This window comes from Aphidius gifuensis, linkage group LG5 (genome assembly GCF_014905175.1).
Source record: "Aphidius gifuensis isolate YNYX2018 linkage group LG5, ASM1490517v1, whole genome shotgun sequence".
In the NCBI taxonomy this organism is placed as follows: Eukaryota; Metazoa; Arthropoda; class Insecta; order Hymenoptera; family Braconidae; genus Aphidius; species Aphidius gifuensis.
This window is the reverse complement of record NC_057792.1, coordinates 7,903,514-7,922,059: the sequence shown is the minus strand read 5'-3', so window position 1 is coordinate 7,922,059 and position 18,546 is coordinate 7,903,514. Positions and strand designations below refer to the sequence as shown.

Below are 18,546 nucleotides of genomic sequence, written 5' to 3'. Positions count from 1 at the left end.
TCCTATTTTATAGTAGAAAAATGCTTAGAGCATCTCGCGTGGAACGACGTATACGGACGTGTCTGGTTGTGTCGAGGCGTCGCAACAAATTGCTGCAAGAATTATACACTGACGATGGTGGCAGAGTCAGGGTCGTATGTCGACAGCAAACACGTATATTATTTGCGAATACTACAGCTGTATAAACCATGGGAATTACGGAAGTCATTTAACAGTTTTCTTGAAAAATGATAAGATGGAACTTTAATATATAGTAACACTTTTTCCGACAAATAAGAATAATTAATAAGACCTCGGTATTTTTTTGATTATATTCTATCCAGTATTATTATTTTATATACATATTTTATTGTCATCGTCTTTTTTAAATAAATTTTCTTGATTTATTTTTTTTATAAGTGTATCAAAACTTATTATATACGCACTTATATAAGTGTATAAAAAAACTATTATTATTTATTATTATATGACATATTATTTAATGATCGACGTAGAATTAAATGTTTAATCGATTTTGTTAAATCAATATGAACATTGATTTGACGGGGTATTTCGACCCGGGATAACCCGAGTAGAAATTCAGGTCAGGTTCGGATCAAGCCCTGATCAGGCTTGCCTGATTTCAAATCCAATCTGGATCCAGATACTGGATCCGAACCTGATCAGGGTGTAACGCTTTTTCGTAAGGTTTGGATCCAGAATGGATCAGGATACCTGATCAGGCTGTAGTAAAGATACATGATCCATAATGGATCCAGATACTGGATCCGAACCTGATCAAGATGTAACGCTTTTTCGTAAGGTTCGGATCCAGAATGGATCAGGATACCTGATCAGGCTGTGGTAAAGATACATGATCCATAATGGATCCAGCTTCCGGATCAAAACTGGATCAGGATACATGATTTATTCAAAAAAAAAAAAAAAAATTAATAATTTCAAATTTATTTTTTTTTTAATTTGAAATCTAACGCTTAACAGAATACAGATAAACTTTATTATTACAAACTGACCTAATTGATAATTTACCTAACTAATTATTGCTACGACCAGTTCGAACCCTTCGACACGGGATTACAACGCTAGTACTTGACACGCTCGGCCATTGAGGCATTCGATAATTCGTACTAACTTTTTGTCTTCATAGGTTCTAAAATTTCTGATCAGGATAGCATCAGGCCATCTCTATTTATCCTTAATAGGATAGCCTGATCCATTCTGGAACAAGACTGGATCAAGAAAAATTATTTGAAAAAATAAATGCAATAATTTTTCTTGATCAAGATTTGATCCAGAATGGATCAGGCTACTCTATTAAGGATAAAATACAGATAGCCTGATGCTATCCTGATCAGGCATTTGTAAAATTCAAAGACGCAAATTTGATACTTTTTCATCCATTTTGGATCCAGCTAGTTTACTTATCCTTATTAGTAGCCTGATCCATTCTGGATCAAGACTGGATCAAGAAAAAATTATTTGAAAAAAAAATAAATGCAATAATTTTTTCTTGATCAAGATTTGATCCAGAATGGATCAGGCTACTCTATTAAGGATAAAATACAGATAGCCTGATGCTATCCTGATCAGGCCATTCCTACTCTATCTTTAATAGTAGTTTACAGTCCGGTTCAGGACTTGATCAAGATGAAATTATTTAAAAATTGAATAAATTTAATACTTTTATCTTGATCAAGTCCTGATCCGGACTGGATCAGGCTATCCCTATTAAGGAAAAGATGTAGTTGCCTGATCCAGGCTTGATCAGGATGTGATAGAGTTACTTGAATAGGGATAGCCTTACGATATCCTGATCAGGCCTGGATCAGTGTTCAGGCTATCCTGAACAAGTTTCTACTCGGGAATTTATAATATATACTTACCAAAAATATAATATTGTCTATCTTTGAAGAATTGTATTATTAAATAATCTCTTTCGAAATTCTCATATTAGTTATACAAGAAAAAACTAATAAAATGAGAATAGCAAAAAACGCAAATTGGAAATATTATAAAATTATCATAAAAAATTATTACTATAAGACGATTCTTGAATTCTGTTTCATTCAATCGCTATTAATCAGTCACATCATTTATATAAGTGACCATTTCAATCCAAATATGGAAACACGACATTGCTCAAATATTTTCTAGATGTATTAAATTCGTGGGAACTTAAAGGTAGTAATAAATAATTTATGGTATATTTATGATATTTAATTGGTAAATAAATTTTATATTTCTGAATCTTTATTAAGTTTAATGAGAATATTGTTAATTTAAAAACGTTTTAATTTTTATCAGAACTTTCGCAACTGTTTTAAACATATATGTTTACATTTAAAGACTTTGAACAAATCATTAAAATTATAACAAAATATTCAATAAATGATAGGGTTGGTGCCAAAATTAAAAACAAAATTAATTTTTATGGTTTTTGTTAAATATAAGTTGAATAAAATTTTTTCAGAAATGCAAAATTTGTTTGACTCCATAAATAATATATATTTATAGGCTCCAAAGTTAATTAAAAAGTTGAAGGATCCTATAGACGCTTTGTTATTGGTGTGACATCACAATCCGCTTTTTAGGTGTGCACGCTCGGTTCAAATATAAGTAGTAGATAAAGTGTGATGAGTGTGTATTGTATGTGTGAATTTTATTACGTGCTATATTATTAGTGTATTGTATTATTTATGGTTTCAATCAGTTTGAATGAGTTCGGAACGTGAATCGTGACGTCACATAGCTCGGGCATGTTCGGAGCGTTTGAATTATAACTTCTCCCACTCGATTTTCAATTAGCAATTACACAATTAAAAAGTGATCAAAAAACAAAAATCAATTATAACAGATTATTGGGGTAACGTATACGAAAATGCAAAAAAAAAAAACTGTGATTCAACCCTATTTTAAATCTATCAAATCAATTAATGATAATTTATAATAATCGTGTTGTCATTATTATGGAAAATATTGTGGAAAATAGCTCATACAAATTGCATTAATAAACTTTCGAAATCACCTTCCATGACTCAGTACTGATTTAAATAAATTACGTCAGGGTTAACATTCTTTATTATGTTTTTTCTTTACTTTTCTTTTTCCTCCATTACACTTTATTCTTTATTATCAACAATTTTTTTTTCTTTAAATTTATCTTTAGCCCGCAGATGTTCAACAAATGATAGAAACTAATGTGAATATCGTCTTATGTACACCAAAAGGTTAAATATTTAAAAAAAAAACCCGTTTTCAACTCTAGAAAAATACAATATAAAGTGAACGAACTTTTAAAAATTAGTTGAAAAAAAAGGTGTCAATCATGATACGTATGTAATTATAATTTAATTAATTTTAAAAATATTAGAATAAATATATTAAATTTAATGATCGAGAACGTTCGTCAAGCTCGAAGAGATGCATTAGACCTCGACCATAATATACAACAAAACGTAGGACGTTGCTATATTTTTGCATTAATCTATGACCGAGAAAAATAAACTTCTGATGAGTGTTTAATAATGAATGAATAGATAAATATATATTTACAATTATTGTGACATCAATATGGTAATTAAATACGGTAATACATCACCAAATATAGACAGACATTTATAGTCATATCTTTTTTTTTTCATTTTTTTTTCTTATAAACTGCATAGTGGATGCATTCAACTTCACATCACGTGCATCCGGTAGCAGGTATAACTTCCTTAAGATTAAAACCATGGAAAGATTCAAATAAATTTTTTTATATATTTGAAAGGAAATGGTCAATTCGTAGTAATATGACTTATAAGATTTTTACATACAAAAAATATTTAAATGTGCATGTTTTGCACGAAAGAACTAAAAATAAAAAATCAAAGATAATAGTAATAATAATAACAATAATAATAATAATAATAGGAATTTTGAATAAAAAAAATTATTGTTCTCTTCTTCTACTTACTTTGATCAAGAGAATTCATATAATTTTTATGTCTCCATTTTTATTGTTGTTTTTTTGTGATTGCAGTAAATGAATAAATAAAGAACACCATTTTAATAAAAAGTTTTCTTTTTTGTCTACTCTGTGAAAAGAAATTTCACTTCAAAAAATTAATTTAAAAAAAATGTACAATACAAAAGTATAAAACTCATGTATGTTATTTTTTCATCATGAAAACTTACTCAAGTTTTATAAACCAATGGAATTAAAAAATAAAACATTTGAGTAAATCTAGTTCTTATAATATATAATCGTATCGTATCGGTTATGGTGGCACTTCTACATACCTGACATACCAAAATTATAAGTTGAATATTTGACAATTTGTCGATTTGAATAAAACAAAAAAAAAAAAAAAACAAAAGAAAGAAAAAAACTTTTAATTCATAATGTTATTATTTCTTAAATAAACCAGTTGTTAAATTTGCTTTTCAAAGTTTTTTCATAAACTACTTACTATTTATATCTTTATCTTTTATTCTTTTCTATTACTTATATATATTTTCAAAACATTCTTTAGCTTATCTTTTCTTCCTATCTTAAAGAGCAAAAACAGTCTGATGAGTTTTGTTTTTTTTTTTCTTCCAACTACTTTTCTACAAATTATCTAATAAACATAATTTTTTTCCATTTCTTTGTTTGTTCATCTTGAAATGAACGCAAATGAATATGAAGTCCATGAGTTATTAGTTTGTATATATATTGAAACAGAAAACTATAGTTTATTGCCAGCTGAGTCGTTAAACACGTGGGCCGATTGCTTGTGAATCAATGGGCGACGACATGTGATAAAGTGTAAACTCAAGAATGTATCAAGTGATATTTATATAGACTAATTTATTCTCATTTAACTTTTTTTTTTTTATTGGAAAATCGCCTGAGGCTTATTGTTAATTGGAATATAAATGTATTAATTGTATTTTTTTATTTAATATAATTTCAGCAAAGATGAAATATCTTTGGCCGTTGTTGACGTGGATTCTTCTGGCCTCATTTCCAGTAAGTAATAAAAAAAAATTTCAATGTGTGCAATCATGAAAAAATTTTTTGTCTTTCTAAAATAATTTTTAACTATATTTTTTGTTGAATATATTTTTTTAGATGTAAATATTTGTAGATGTTTGTATATATTATTGATGATTTAGTCCGATCTAAAATTAAATTAATAAATACACGTACGTATTTCATTATTTCAATGTTAATATTTACTTATTTAGGTTGATTCTTCACAAAGAATCAAACGAGGACAAAAAAAAGTATTTTTTCTAAATCTAGAAGATGGATACTTTGGATGTCAGGTCAATGAATCGACTGAAGTTTTACAATTGCTCGAGTTGTCGAGACTGTGTGACGGAAAAAACGACTGTTATCACGGAGGTGATGAAGCCCGAAAGAAGCTCAAATGCACAGGTATATTGTTTATTATAATGTCATCATAATATCATTGCATGTGTTTTTTCAATATCAATATCGGTTCATCCTGAACGGAAATTTGTTCTACACGGAGAAAAAACAAAAATTGTTGAGAAAACAGGAGAAAAATTGTTTTGCCGCACAGCAAAGTATATAGAGGACAGTATTTTTTCTACTGGTTATATAGTTTTTGTTTATCGGGTAGAGTAAAAATTGTCATGCTGTTTAACAAAATTTGTTATGCTCCAAACAAAAATTGTTGAACAAATAACAATTTTAAATTTTTATTATTCCACATAACAAAAATTCTAAAACCATAATTTTTTTTTTTTAAATTACAGAATAAATTTTCATTTTTTTAATTAAAAAAATAATGAGGAAAATAATTGAGAAAAAAATTAATTCAAATTACGATGCTTTGATTTATTTTTATATTTGTTACCTAAGATTATAATAAAAAATTTTATGCTACAAGGGCAGTGGGAATAATGTGTGAATTTCCAAAGCGTAAGAGGGGTAGTGCGCTTTTTGGAAATTCACACATTATTACCACTGTTCCTAGTAACATAAAATCTACGCAACAGAAAACGTTAAATTTCTATCAGTTTGTAGTGCTAGAAAAGACAAATTTTTGATATAAATTTTTAGTATTTCGTCTGTTGCGTTTTAAAAATAAATAACTTTAAAATTCAAAAATTTCGCGAGAAACGCAGCACACAGACATGAACACAAGCATGGTTTCAGTGTACGACGTAAACTTTGTTTGCTAGTGTGTTGCCGCGCACACACATACTACTAAAGAACTTAGTTTTTTCATCAGTGGCGCCACAAAAAATTTTAGGACACGGGAATAAAAAATAGCGTTATTGATATACGGGCCTTTCGTGGCATAAATATTGGTTCGGGGATGCGACTGGGAATCAACCTTAAGTTTGCTGTGCTGGCAGAGCGATTTTTGTCGTACCTTTTCTCCGTGTATTATGTACCTCACGTTTATCCAAATCAAAATATATCTTTAATGGAAGATAAATAAAAAAAATTATAAATTGTTAAAAACTGACTGATAAAACATTAAATTATTATTATCAATTTCTTAAAGTCACTTTTTTTATTTTTATATCATATTATAATTTTTTTTTTCTTTTACATGGTGGCATTCAATGTTATACCGTTACGATACTCACGTCACGCAGTCCAAGTTATCACAGTCATGCACATTTTGTTCATAATTTCACATTTAGCTTGTGAATTTCCCTCAACAGCTTATATTTCATTTTTATTTTCTCTTATCATTTTTTATCTAGAAACTGATGTTCTCATTGTTACATTAAAATCTAAAAGAAAATTAATATTATTGGAAAGTTTTATGTTTTAAACTTTTAAGCTTTGAGGTCATGAGTATATAATTAGTAGCATTTTGGAACGAAAAAAAAAATAGATCAATTAACTAAACTATATATTATATGTATAAATCTTTCAAAATTGAATATGCCCAACAATATTATACTTGACAAAAACTTTTAAAACTTTGATATCAGAAATTTGAATCAACTTTTTTATTTACTTTTCAGTAATAATTTGAACCATATTGCAATTTTGGTATTAAAAGACTTGGTAGGAGTCAGTTTTCGAGTCAGCTTTCGAAGGCGCGCGAGCTTATCGGGTATAAGTCGGTGGTTGGGGACGTCATCATTTTTAATTCATTCAACATCTCCATAAGAGTCCATGTTAAAAGTTGTCAACTTAAAAAATTAATTTAAGAATAACGAGCTTCCAAACAATTACTAAAAAAATTGAGAATATGTGTCAGTATATCAAGAATCTACTGTGTAAATTTCAAATCTATCCTATATTCGGCCAAAAATCGTCTAAATTCCTCAAGAATTGTGACGACGAAACGAAACGAAACTGTAGCTGATGAAACCGAAACCAGACGAAACTCATATTTTTGACATTGAACAAGCTCGCAATTTATTTTGGCAAATGAGTAAGGAGTTAATGTAGTTGAAATAATTATGTGATAAGTCTGTTTTACATGGGGCGATTCCGTCAGGGTAGACTAAATTTTTTTTTCTATTTTTAAGGATAAATACAGGCCAGGACACTAATACTATAGTAACGACGCGTCAGTCAAGTATAAAAATTTAGACATGGGAGTAAAAATACTAAATAACCGGAATACTGAATATGATTATCTTGGATAGACCCCCTATTATGTTTATAAATCAGTTTTTAACTTTGTTTATTATCAGTTTCCAAATATATTCCGATTTTGTCGTAGCTAGAAACATACAGATACAGGTTTAAAAAAAACAAAGAAAATTTATTATGTTTGAGATTCAACAAGTTCTTTTTAAGTTATAAAATCATGAAAAAAGTGGTCTTTCTTTTACTATATTTACAAATGCATGTGACTTTTCCAGGCAAGTTTTCACTATAATGTACATTCAAATTTTTTCAGATGATTGTACAAAAGAAGATGGTACAAAGTGCCAAAATGGTGTTTGCCTTGATTCTGTTTGCCACTGTAATGATGGCTTCGGTGGATGTAATTGTCAAGAACCAGGTAAATAAGAAAATACATTAAATAATATGAAAATATAAATTCCAGGAGCCATTATTTTTTTATCCGCTAGAAACAATATCATAAATATGAATGTCGTTGATCTTTAATTATTTGTTGCTTTAAAACCAGAAAAATGATAAAAAAAGCAGACAAAACAAATAAAACAAAAATAATTTTTAACTTTAACAAGTTTTGTAAAATAATAAAATGTCCAAACTGTTTGTTAAATATCCGTGTTTTTTTATGGTCTTAATAAATATTGTTGAACAAAAAACAAAAAAAATAATCATATATTATCATTGTTTACATTTTATTATTTTGTTTTTTTCTAGACGAAAACGAGTGCAAGTCAAAACCCTGTGATATTTTCGCCCATTGTACAAACACTCTTGGCAGCTTTGATTGTACCTGTTTCCCGGGCTTCAAAGGAGATGGATTTTCTTGTGAAGGTAAAATTAAATGAAAATAGAAAAAATAAAAGAAAAGAAAATAAATAAGTAGAGATAATAATTTCGATATGAGGTATAATAAAAAATATCTATACATATATACAATTTTATTCATGTTCAAAACTTAGACTTCCTTACTGTTCTTTACGAGTACAATTTTCTTAGTGACTATTCTACTAACGGTGCTTTATGTTTTTTTTTTTTAGATATAAATGAATGTGACGATCCAGCCTTAGCATCACGATGCGTTGAAAATTCTGAATGCTGTAATTTGCCATCGAATTTTCTCTGTAGGTGCAATCCAGGATATACTGGTGATGGTGAAGAACGTTGTGACGATATCAATGAATGTGAATTACCGAATGCATGTGGTGACAATGCATTTTGCGAAAATACTCAAGGAAATTTTACTTGTACGTGTTTAAATGGATTCAAAGGAAATCCCTACGAGAGGGTATGTCTATACATAAATATGTTTAAAATATTTAAACTACTATAATACCTAATGATATTATTACTAAATTAAATTAAATATTTAACTGTCTTTGAAAAACCACTCATGACCAGGGTTGCCAAAAAAGGTACTTTTGTACGTTTTGCGGTACAAAGATACTACTTTTGGCTTGGAGATACTTTTTGGTCGTTATTTTTAAACCCCTCTTTCCTATATCTCTCAAAATTGGTTGGCAATAATTCTATTGATTCGCCATTCCATGGGCTGACCAATTAAAAAATTCCTTTACAAAACGAAACATTTGTTCGGTTGGTGTTGCATGTCTCACTCTATTGGTAAAATTGGTCAATAGGAAAAAAAAAAATATTGATAATATACAAAAAAATAAAAAATTACAAAACAAATATACAAAACAAAAATACAAAAAAAAAAGAATAATTTCATTACTTTACTTAACGCGAAGAAAATATTGTGAATGTATTATTTTATTGAATTAAAATGACCAGTATTTTGTAATATTGATATTATTTTCTTATTATTAGTTTTATTTTACATCTAGAAAAAAAAATCGAAGTAAAAACCAGAGCCATCTATTAATAACAGTTTTTTTTTTTCAATACGATTGGCGATGCCAAGACTTTTAGCCGATGCTCTCGGTCTCAGTCTCGGTTCTGCATGAAGTCCAAGACATGAGACATATATAGTCTAATTTTCTTCATTTAATATCCCCGAACTTTGTCAGTCTAAAACAACTCCCAATACAAAGAAGTTTCTCATCTCTGCGCTAGTCGCAACACGCACTTTTTTTTCTATCATATACTTTTTTTTTCTACCATATGTATATAGAAATTTAAGTTTTATCATCCTATAAATATATTAAACTTTTTTAAATTACATTTTCTCAAATGAGTTTTTCAGTACATGGTTTAATAAAATCAAAATGGTATTATATTATTATTAATAATTTTTTTGTTTATTGGCTTTTGTCAAATGATTTATATTTATTTTGTTTTTTCAGTGTTATGATATTAATGAGTGTGAGCATAATAATACTTGTGGTCTAAAGGCACAGTGTATTAATCTGTTAGGTAGTCATCGATGTGAATGCCCCGAGGGATTTCAAGGGAGCCCTGAAGAAGGTTGCACCGACATCAACGAGTGTACGAGAAGTCCGTGTGGAAAATCAGCATTGTGTGAAAACTTTGAAGGAAGCTTTCGATGTACATGTCCCGATGGCATGGGTGGAGATCCATTTACTGGATGTCACGGTATTTTTTTCCATAAAATTATTTATCAGCTCAATCATCATAAAATTATTTTTAACTATACTATTCAGAAAAAAAAAACATTAGAACTTAATTTTTAAAACCCATTAAAAAAAATTTCAACAATATCATTAGATATAATATATATTAAAATTCATTTAAAATATAAAATAATCTTTTTTTTTTTTATATTTAAAAAATATTGAGATGAAATAATTTAAATTATACATTAAAAATAATGCTTGAATTTATTGACTAAAATGGCTAACAGACATCAACGAATGCAAGCTGAATAATCCTTGTGGTAAGGAATCAAAATGTGTAAATGTCAAGAATGGTTTTGAATGCCGATGTGCTCAAGGTTATCAACACGATCCAGTACTAGGATGTACGGATATAAACGAGTGCTCAAGAAACAATGCTTGTGCTTCCAATGCAAAATGCATTAATGTCCCTGGCTCATACAAATGTATTTGCCCTCAGGGCTTCCTAGGACAGGGACTTATTCTCTGTGAAAGTCAGTAACAATCATTTAAAATAATATTTATTAATTTGTATGAATAATAATAATAATAATAATCATAACAATAATTCATCATCATAATAAATATAACACATTAATTAAATTACTAGATGTTGACGAGTGCAAAAAAAATCCATGTGGAGAAAATGCTGAGTGTATTGATACAGTTGGAAGCTTTATCTGCAGATGCAAGCAAGATTATACTGGGGATCCCTTCAAGGCTTGCTTCGGTCAGACTAATATACTTTTAATTCATAATGAAAAATCTAATCTGAAAAAAGTTATTTACTTTAAACTTTTGTTTATTTTTATCGTTACATTTTACAGACATTGATGAGTGTAGTGTACTGGAAAATCCTTGTGGCAAAAATGCAGTTTGTAAAAATACTGTACCAGGTTATACTTGTTTATGTCCACCAGGATATAGCAAAAATCCTAGTCCAACAGTTGCATGTGATCAGGTTTGTTAAATTATTTGTATTCATTAATAATTTTTATTTTTTTTTAAAGAAATTATTCTCCGTATTACTATGAAATTGGTTCATTTAGGGAAAATCTGTAAAAAATTTAATGACTTGGAATTCAAGTTTCACCATTAAAGGGTTATTTTTTTTAGTCCAAAAATATTTCAATATATTTTTAATTTTTGAATAAGTCAATTCTAAAAAAATCTGGGAAGTCAATTTTATTATGGTAGTCTTTACATAGTCGTTCATAATTTTCAGCTACGAAATCAACCAATCATTAGAATTCAAAAGTATAAATGTCTGGTAATAAAGTTACCATAAGTAAAATATTCGATGAATAAAAAATTGATCATTTATTATTTTCTACTTTAAATTAATATTGAGCTATTTGATTCTGCAATAAATAATAAGTATTTTTGTTATGTAGACGGACGTTACAACATTATGCAAAACTAATTTTGATTGTGTAAATAATGCCGAGTGTATTGAGGGCCAGTGTTATTGCAAGGACGGCTTCAAGGCCATTGGTGCTGAGTGCGAAGACCTCAATGAGTGTACAACAAATCCTTGTGGTCCATCATCAGTGTGCACAAATACCCGAGGAAGTTATCATTGCTCTTGTGAGACCGGTTTTATCGGCACACCCCCACATATATCATGTAAAGGTATATATAAATATAAATATGAAGGATTTTTCTTTAACATTATGAAAAATTGAGCTTGGTTTTTTCTACTCTTCCTTAGCACATTAACTATAAAGACTATGATTGACGATAACATGCTGATGATTGTAAGAAAGCTATAAAGTTGCCTTCTTTATTTACGTGTATTTATTTTTCATTTTCAATAATGAATGTTAACCATAAATTTATATACGTGACAGATTTTTATTATATATCATTTTATGTTAATAATTCAATAATTCATTTATTTTTAGCACCATGTGATGAAGTCACTTGCGGTGAACATGCATATTGTAAAGCTGATGGACAAGAAGCTTATTGCATTTGCGAAGATGGTTGGACGTTCAATCCGAACGATATTTCTGTTGGATGTGTTGGTAAGTTGAGCGTCATTATCAATATCTTGTGAACTTTATTTGATAGAACTTAATAATAATGATTATTATATTACTTTACCGATGTGGAGCAAAAGTTTTAGCTAAGATATATGTATGAGATAGAAATGCGAAATAAATATTAACATCTACTTACCGGATAAATAATTATTATTTGCTTTTAAAAATTATAATTAAATAAAAATAAAAACACAAATAAATTGAATATTATGTAATTCAGATATAAATGAATGTGATGTGGTGAACGGACCTGTCGTTGTTCAATGTTAACACCAGGAATATTCTGAAATGATATTCTGCTTTCAAGCAATGCATTGGTAAGTTTTATATTTCAATTTATAGTTTGTATATATTTTATCTTTTATTTCTGTTGTTGTTGTTGAAACTTTTGTTTTGATATTCTTATTAAACATTGTAAAAATAAAATGATTCATATCTGTGGTTAAATTTAAAGACGTCGACGAGTGTACAAGAGCAGGTGCTTGTGGTCATGGTGCATCATGTACCAATACAGAGGGTGAATATACGTGTACATGTCCTGAAGGCACAATACCTGATCCTGATCCATATATCAAGTGTGTTGGAGTTGTTAGCTGTGAGTTGGATGCTGATTGCCCTGGTAATGCTATTTGTGATCCTCAGAAAAGGTGCTTATGCCCGGAGCCTAACGTTGGAAACGATTGTAGACGTAAGTTTTTTTTTATTCTTAAACTATATATTTTATTCATCTTTTGATGCTATAAAGATAGTAAAACGTTTATAGTTGTAGTGCAATTGAAATAATTTTTTTTAAATATTAATATTTTTAAACAAAATACACCGTAAATAGTTTTTTTTTTTTATTGCACTTCTATTCTTATTCAATATTTAAAAGATTTGCTGAAAATTTAAAAGTTCTTTATAGTTTATTTTTTGACAAAATACTCAATTTCTTATTATTAATTTTTCAGTACAATAAACCTAAAAAAATTGTTTAATCTTAAAGAAAACAATACTATGGTGGAACGCTTCGCGTCTATCCCACCTCCGTAAAAGAAGGTAAATGAATAAATAAATGAGATAATTTTTTATTATAGATCCATGTGAAGACGTGTCTTGTGGTCCGAATGCTCATTGTATGTTGTTGAATGATATTGCAACGTGTTTGTGTAGTAATGGATACACTGGTAAAGCAGGTATTAAAGACGGCTGCACAGACATTAATGAGTGTGCGGTAAATCCTTGTCCACCAGGAGCGGTCTGCAACAATGAGGCTGGTTCTTTCTCCTGTCAATGTCCAACTGGTACAACTGGTGATCCATATATGGGTGGTTGTAAAGAATCTGAGCTTCCTCATAAATGTGGACCAAGCACACCTTGTCCAGCCGGTGAACAATGTATCAAAGATGAATTTATTGGTAGTAGTGTTTGTATTTGTCAACGTGGTTACACTCGTGATGAACATTCAGGAAAATGCCGAGATATTGATGAGTGCATGGAACATCGTGATAAGCTGGCATGTGGAATAAATGCGATTTGTAAAAATCTCCCAGGAAGTTATGAGTGTCAATGTCCCCCAGGGTTTAATGGTAATCCATTTACTCTGTGTGAAGAATGCAATAGCATTGAGTGTCAGTGTCAACCACCATATAAAATTGTTAGTGGCAAGTGTATGCTTGCTGATTGCTCGAAAGGTGAAAACTGTCCGAGTGGTGCTGAGTGTATCACAATCGCTGGTGGAGTTAGCTACTGTGCGTGTCCTAAAGGTTATTCAACACAACCGGATGGATCATGTGAGGATATTGATGAATGCGCTGAAGGACGCCAGGTTTGTGGATATGGAGCAGAATGTATTAACAAACCAGGATCACATGAATGTTTATGTCCATATGGGTATGGTGGTGATCCTTACAATGGACTTTGTTCACCAGCACAAAAACGTTGCACAAATGATCATGAATGTAAACCAAATGAAAAATGTGTACAGCCTGGAGAATGCGTCTGTCCACCACCCTTCTTTACGGATATTTCGGATGGTAATCAGTGTAAAAACCCTTGTGATAGATTTCCTTGCGGAATTAATGCAAAATGTACGCCAAGTGATCCACCAAAGTGCATGTGTGAAAGTAGATATGAAGGTGATCCTCAACATGGTTGCGTTAATGTTAATGAGTGTGCGAACAATCCCTGTGGTAATGGGGCATATTGTATAAATAATCGAGGAGGACATGTATGTGAATGTCCGAAAGGATCTGTTGGAGATCCTTATGGAAATGGTTGCTCTGGTATTGCTCAGCCAAGAACAGAATGTGACGTTAATCAAGATTGTGAAAATTATTTTGCTTGTATTCAAGGAAGTTGTGTCAATCCATGTGATAATGTGCCGTGCGGACCTAACGCATATTGCGAGCCCGATAAGCACGCACCATGGTGTAGATGTGTTGTTGGATTTATTGAAGGCAAAAACAACGAGTGTGTTTCACGTAAGTTTTTTTTTTATCTTTCAAAGAACTTTAATATTTAAGTCACAATTTAAAAATCAGTTTTAAAATTCATCGGCACCCGTATACCAATCGAACCACCAAAATGCAATCCAGCTTGCGGGGGAAATGCTCATTGTGAATATGATTCATCAGATTTTAAATGTGTTTGTGATCCTGGAATGTCTGGAAATCCTTATCAAGGCTGCGGGATTCAAAAAGAATCAGAATGCTCAAAGTCTTTATGTGGTACAAATGCTCATTGCCAAGCAGGTCTTAATGCCATTGAGTGTCTTTGTGCTTCTGGTTACGCTGGAAATCCATACGTACAGTGCTATGATGTTAATGAGTGCAATGGAAATGCTTGTGGAATAAATGCAGTTTGCATTAATACAATCGGAAGTTATGATTGTCGCTGTAAAGACAACTTTTTCGGCAATCCATTCATTGAATGTTCGGGACTAAAATCAGGTCCTTGTGTCGATGCTCAATCTTGTCAGTGTAGCCATGAAGTTGTTTGTCCTTTGGATTATACTTGTGTCAGCGGAAAATGTATCAACAAGTGTGCAAACGTCAAATGTGGACCTCGTGCTGTTTGCCAAGATGGAAGCTGCATATGTCCATCAGGATATTCTGGAAATCCAAATGATGGAAATGGCTGTCACTTATTTGGTCATTGTTTGAATGATTTAGAATGTCAACCTCAAGAAATATGTTTTCAAGTTGGCAAGGGTATTCGAAAATGTGTTGACGCATGCAGTAAATTACAATGTGGACCCAATGCAATTTGCATTACCGAAAATCATATTTCATCATGCTTATGTCTCGATGGGTATTTAGGAAATCCATCTAATTTAATTACTGGTTGCCAGCCGGAAAGATCCGACTATTCAGGTTGTACTTATGATGCCGAATGTTCAAAAGATCATTACTGCATTCTCGAAAACGAAATTCGTCAATGCGTTAATCCCTGCAGTCGAATGACCTGTGGCGCACATCAAAATTGCATTGGAGATTCAACTGGTCATTCTTGTCATTGTTTAGATGGATATGAAATGAATCCTGTGACATCAAGTTGCGAAAAACCCGCAGTACCAGATTGTATCAACGATAAAGATTGTCAAATCACCGAAGCATGTCGTCCTGATTCGTTAGGAGTTTTGAAATGTATCCAAGTTTGTAGCAGTCTAACTTGTGCACCAAACTCGCAATGTGTAGCTAAAAATCATCAAGGAAATTGTGAATGTCTTCTAGGATTTACTGGAAATCCTAATGATCGGAAAGGATGTCAACCTTCTCGGCAAAATCGTTGCTCAACAGATTCAGAATGTTCCGAGGATCATACTTGTCGGTCAAATGGCCAAGACGGATTATTACTATGTTTGCCGGTTTGTGATTTTATTTCATGTGGACCAAATGCTCTTTGTGTTGTAAATAATCATGAAGCAAACTGTGAATGTCCAGTTGGTTTGTATGCTGGAGATCCAAGCGATTCAGCAAAAGGATGTAAGCCTGTTCCTTGTGTTTATAATATTGACTGTCCATCTAATCAACTTTGCAATAGATTAACACACACTTGTCATAATGTTTGCGATGAAAACTCATGTGGAATAAATGCAGTTTGTATTGGTGATGATCATCGAGCAATATGTCAATGCCCTCCAGGATTTAAACCTAATCCAGTCGCTGATGTTGAATGTGCCGCTGTCGAATCTTGCAATCCAAATCCTTGTCATCCAACTGCAGTTTGCATTGTTGGTGCTAAAGATTCACCAGTTTGTCAATGTCAATTGGGAACAGTTGGTGATCCCTATGAAGCAGGCTGCATTCCAGAAGGTTCATGTTTGTCAACAAAAGACTGTCCGGAAAATTCAATTTGTCAAAATCATCGATGTTTTAACCCCTGTGAAAATACTTGTGGAAAAAATTCCTTTTGTCAAATTGTCAGTGGTGAACCAATTTGCAAATGCATTCATCGCTTTACTCCATCAATTGAAGGACCCCGAGAAGGATGTGTGAGATCGTCGAATTACTGTCGAACATCAGCAGACTGTAATGATGGAATTTGCCTAGACGGTCAATGCAAAGCTGTTTGTCGATCAATTTCAGACTGTTCAGAAGGCGAAAAATGTATTGACAGTATTTGTGTTGTTCCTTGTGTCACCCCATATCAATGTCAATCAGATCAGACTTGTCACAATGGAATTTGCATTATGGGCTGCAGAAGTAGTAAAAACTGTCCAGCTGACCAGGCATGCATTAATAATTCTTGCCAAAATCCATGCTCTAGGGAAAATGTTTGTGGCCCAAATGCAATTTGTGACTGTGTAGAACATCAAACAGAATGTTCTTGTCCCTCCGGATTTCAGGGAAATCCAAGTCCTCAGCAAGGTTGCGTACGTGTTCCCGCAGTTTGTCAGACCTCACAAGATTGCCCAACTCAACATCAGTGTATCCAAGGTTTTTGTCAAAGTACTTGCTCATCAAAAGTTAGTTGTGCTCATGGTGAACGTTGTCAAAACGATATTTGTGTCAAAGTTTGTTATGGTAATGGAAATTGCTTACCTGGAGAACTTTGTTTCGATGGAATTTGCTCAGCAGGTTGCACCTCTAATGCTGGATGTCGAATCAATGAGGCTTGTATCAATGGAAAGTGCAAATGTGGACATGGATATATTTTCAGCAATGACAAATGTTTAGATCTTGACGAATGCTTGGAGCATCCTTGCCATCCTACTGCAGAATGTATTAATCTCAATGGGTCATATAAGTGTGTCTGTTCAGCGGGAACAGCTGGTGATCCAATAGCTATTGGATGTTTAATTCCTAATCAATGTAAAACTGATACTGATTGTAGTAGTTCTCAATCTTGCATTAATCATAAATGTTCAGATACATGTTCTATTGTCGATTGTGGAGAAAATACCATTTGTTCTGTGATTGATCATCAAGCTGGATGCCAGTGCCAACCTGGGTATCTTGGTGATTCTTCTGGTTGCTTTAAAGTTGAATGCTTATCAAATAATGACTGTTCTACAGACAAATATTGCAATGTAGAAAGCAACAAGTGTTCAAGTCCCTGCAATAAAGTAAATTGCGGATACGGCAATTGCATTGTTTTTAATCATCAAGCTATTTGCAAATGTCACACAGGGTTTGGATTAAATGGAGAACATTGTGTCGATGTTGACGAATGTCTACAGAAGCCTTGTCATCCATCTGCACTTTGTGTAAATACTGAAGGTTCTTATACTTGCAACTGTCCACATGGACTAGTTGGAGATCCTTCTAGTATTGGATGTAAGCATCCAGGGGAATGTTTTGGAGATTCTGATTGTCCTCCCTCAGCCGCTTGTATCGATAATACATGTAGAAACCCTTGTGATGTGAATGCTTGTGGTATAAATGCTGAATGTCAAGTTAAGCATCATATTGCAAGTTGCAAATGCCTGGGTCAAAGTACAGGCAACCCGAAAATCGAATGTGTCAAACTTGAATGCAACTCTCATAGTGATTGTGAAGAGTCTCATGTATGTTTAGAGAATAAATGTGTTGACCCATGCTTAGTGCCAAATGTCTGTGGTCAAGGAGCTGATTGTTCATCACTTAATCACTCGGCTGTTTGTACATGCCAACCAGGAGGAACTGGAGATCCCAATTTAGGATGTAGTCCTGTTCTATACTGCAAAGCAGACTCACAGTGCCCAGCTGGAACTTCTTGTAATGGAGGCATTTGTACATCATTGTGCGCGAATATTAGAGATTGTATTGGAGATCAACTTTGCATCAATGGACTTTGCAAACCAACTTGCAGGTATAACTTTTATATTTTATTTTTTTACATATCAAATTTAAAATTTGTTTGTATCTAAAAAAAG

The 18,546-nt window shown here is 31.7% G+C and overlaps 2 protein-coding genes across 2 annotated transcripts in view; both read left to right on the top strand.

Moving 5' to 3' along the window:
• Window positions 1–4,879: 4,879 nt before the first annotated feature.
• Window positions 4,880–14,831, top strand: LOC122856329 (fibrillin-2-like). Its single transcript, XM_044158017.1, has 15 exons — window positions 4,880–4,993; window positions 5,212–5,404; window positions 7,869–7,973; window positions 8,306–8,422; window positions 8,629–8,876; window positions 9,895–10,144; window positions 10,413–10,658; window positions 10,775–10,894; window positions 10,992–11,125; window positions 11,559–11,796; window positions 12,069–12,191; window positions 12,430–12,474; window positions 12,643–12,897; window positions 13,286–14,675; window positions 14,825–14,831. Exons 1-15 carry the CDS (start codon window positions 4,943–4,945, stop codon window positions 14,829–14,831), a joined length of 3,522 nt encoding a protein of 1,173 aa, XP_044013952.1. The 5' UTR covers window positions 4,880–4,942.
• LOC122857482 overlaps window positions 14,774–18,546 on the top strand; it is a 53,738-nt gene continuing 49,965 nt past the window's right edge. Inside the window, exon 1 of the mRNA XM_044159669.1 lies at window positions 14,774–18,482. Coding sequence (XP_044015604.1) covers window positions 14,851–18,482 — 3,632 coding nt within the window. The 5' untranslated portion in view covers window positions 14,774–14,850. The remainder of the gene's footprint in view (window positions 18,483–18,546) is intronic.

What these genes read in the sequence shown, in the direction of transcription:
- LOC122856329 (XM_044158017.1), top strand. Translation starts at nt 4,943, where the DNA reads ATGAAATATCTTTGGCCGTTGTTGACGTGGATTCTTCTGGCCTCATTT. An exon ending in AAAGAAGCTCAAATGCACAG is followed by an intron (nt 5,405 to 7,868) that starts GTATATTGTTTA and finishes AAATTTTTTCAG; the next exon opens with ATGATTGTACAAAAGAAGAT. An exon ending in TCCCTTCAAGGCTTGCTTCG is followed by an intron (nt 10,895 to 10,991) that starts GTCAGACTAATA and finishes TACATTTTACAG; the next exon opens with ACATTGATGAGTGTAGTGTA.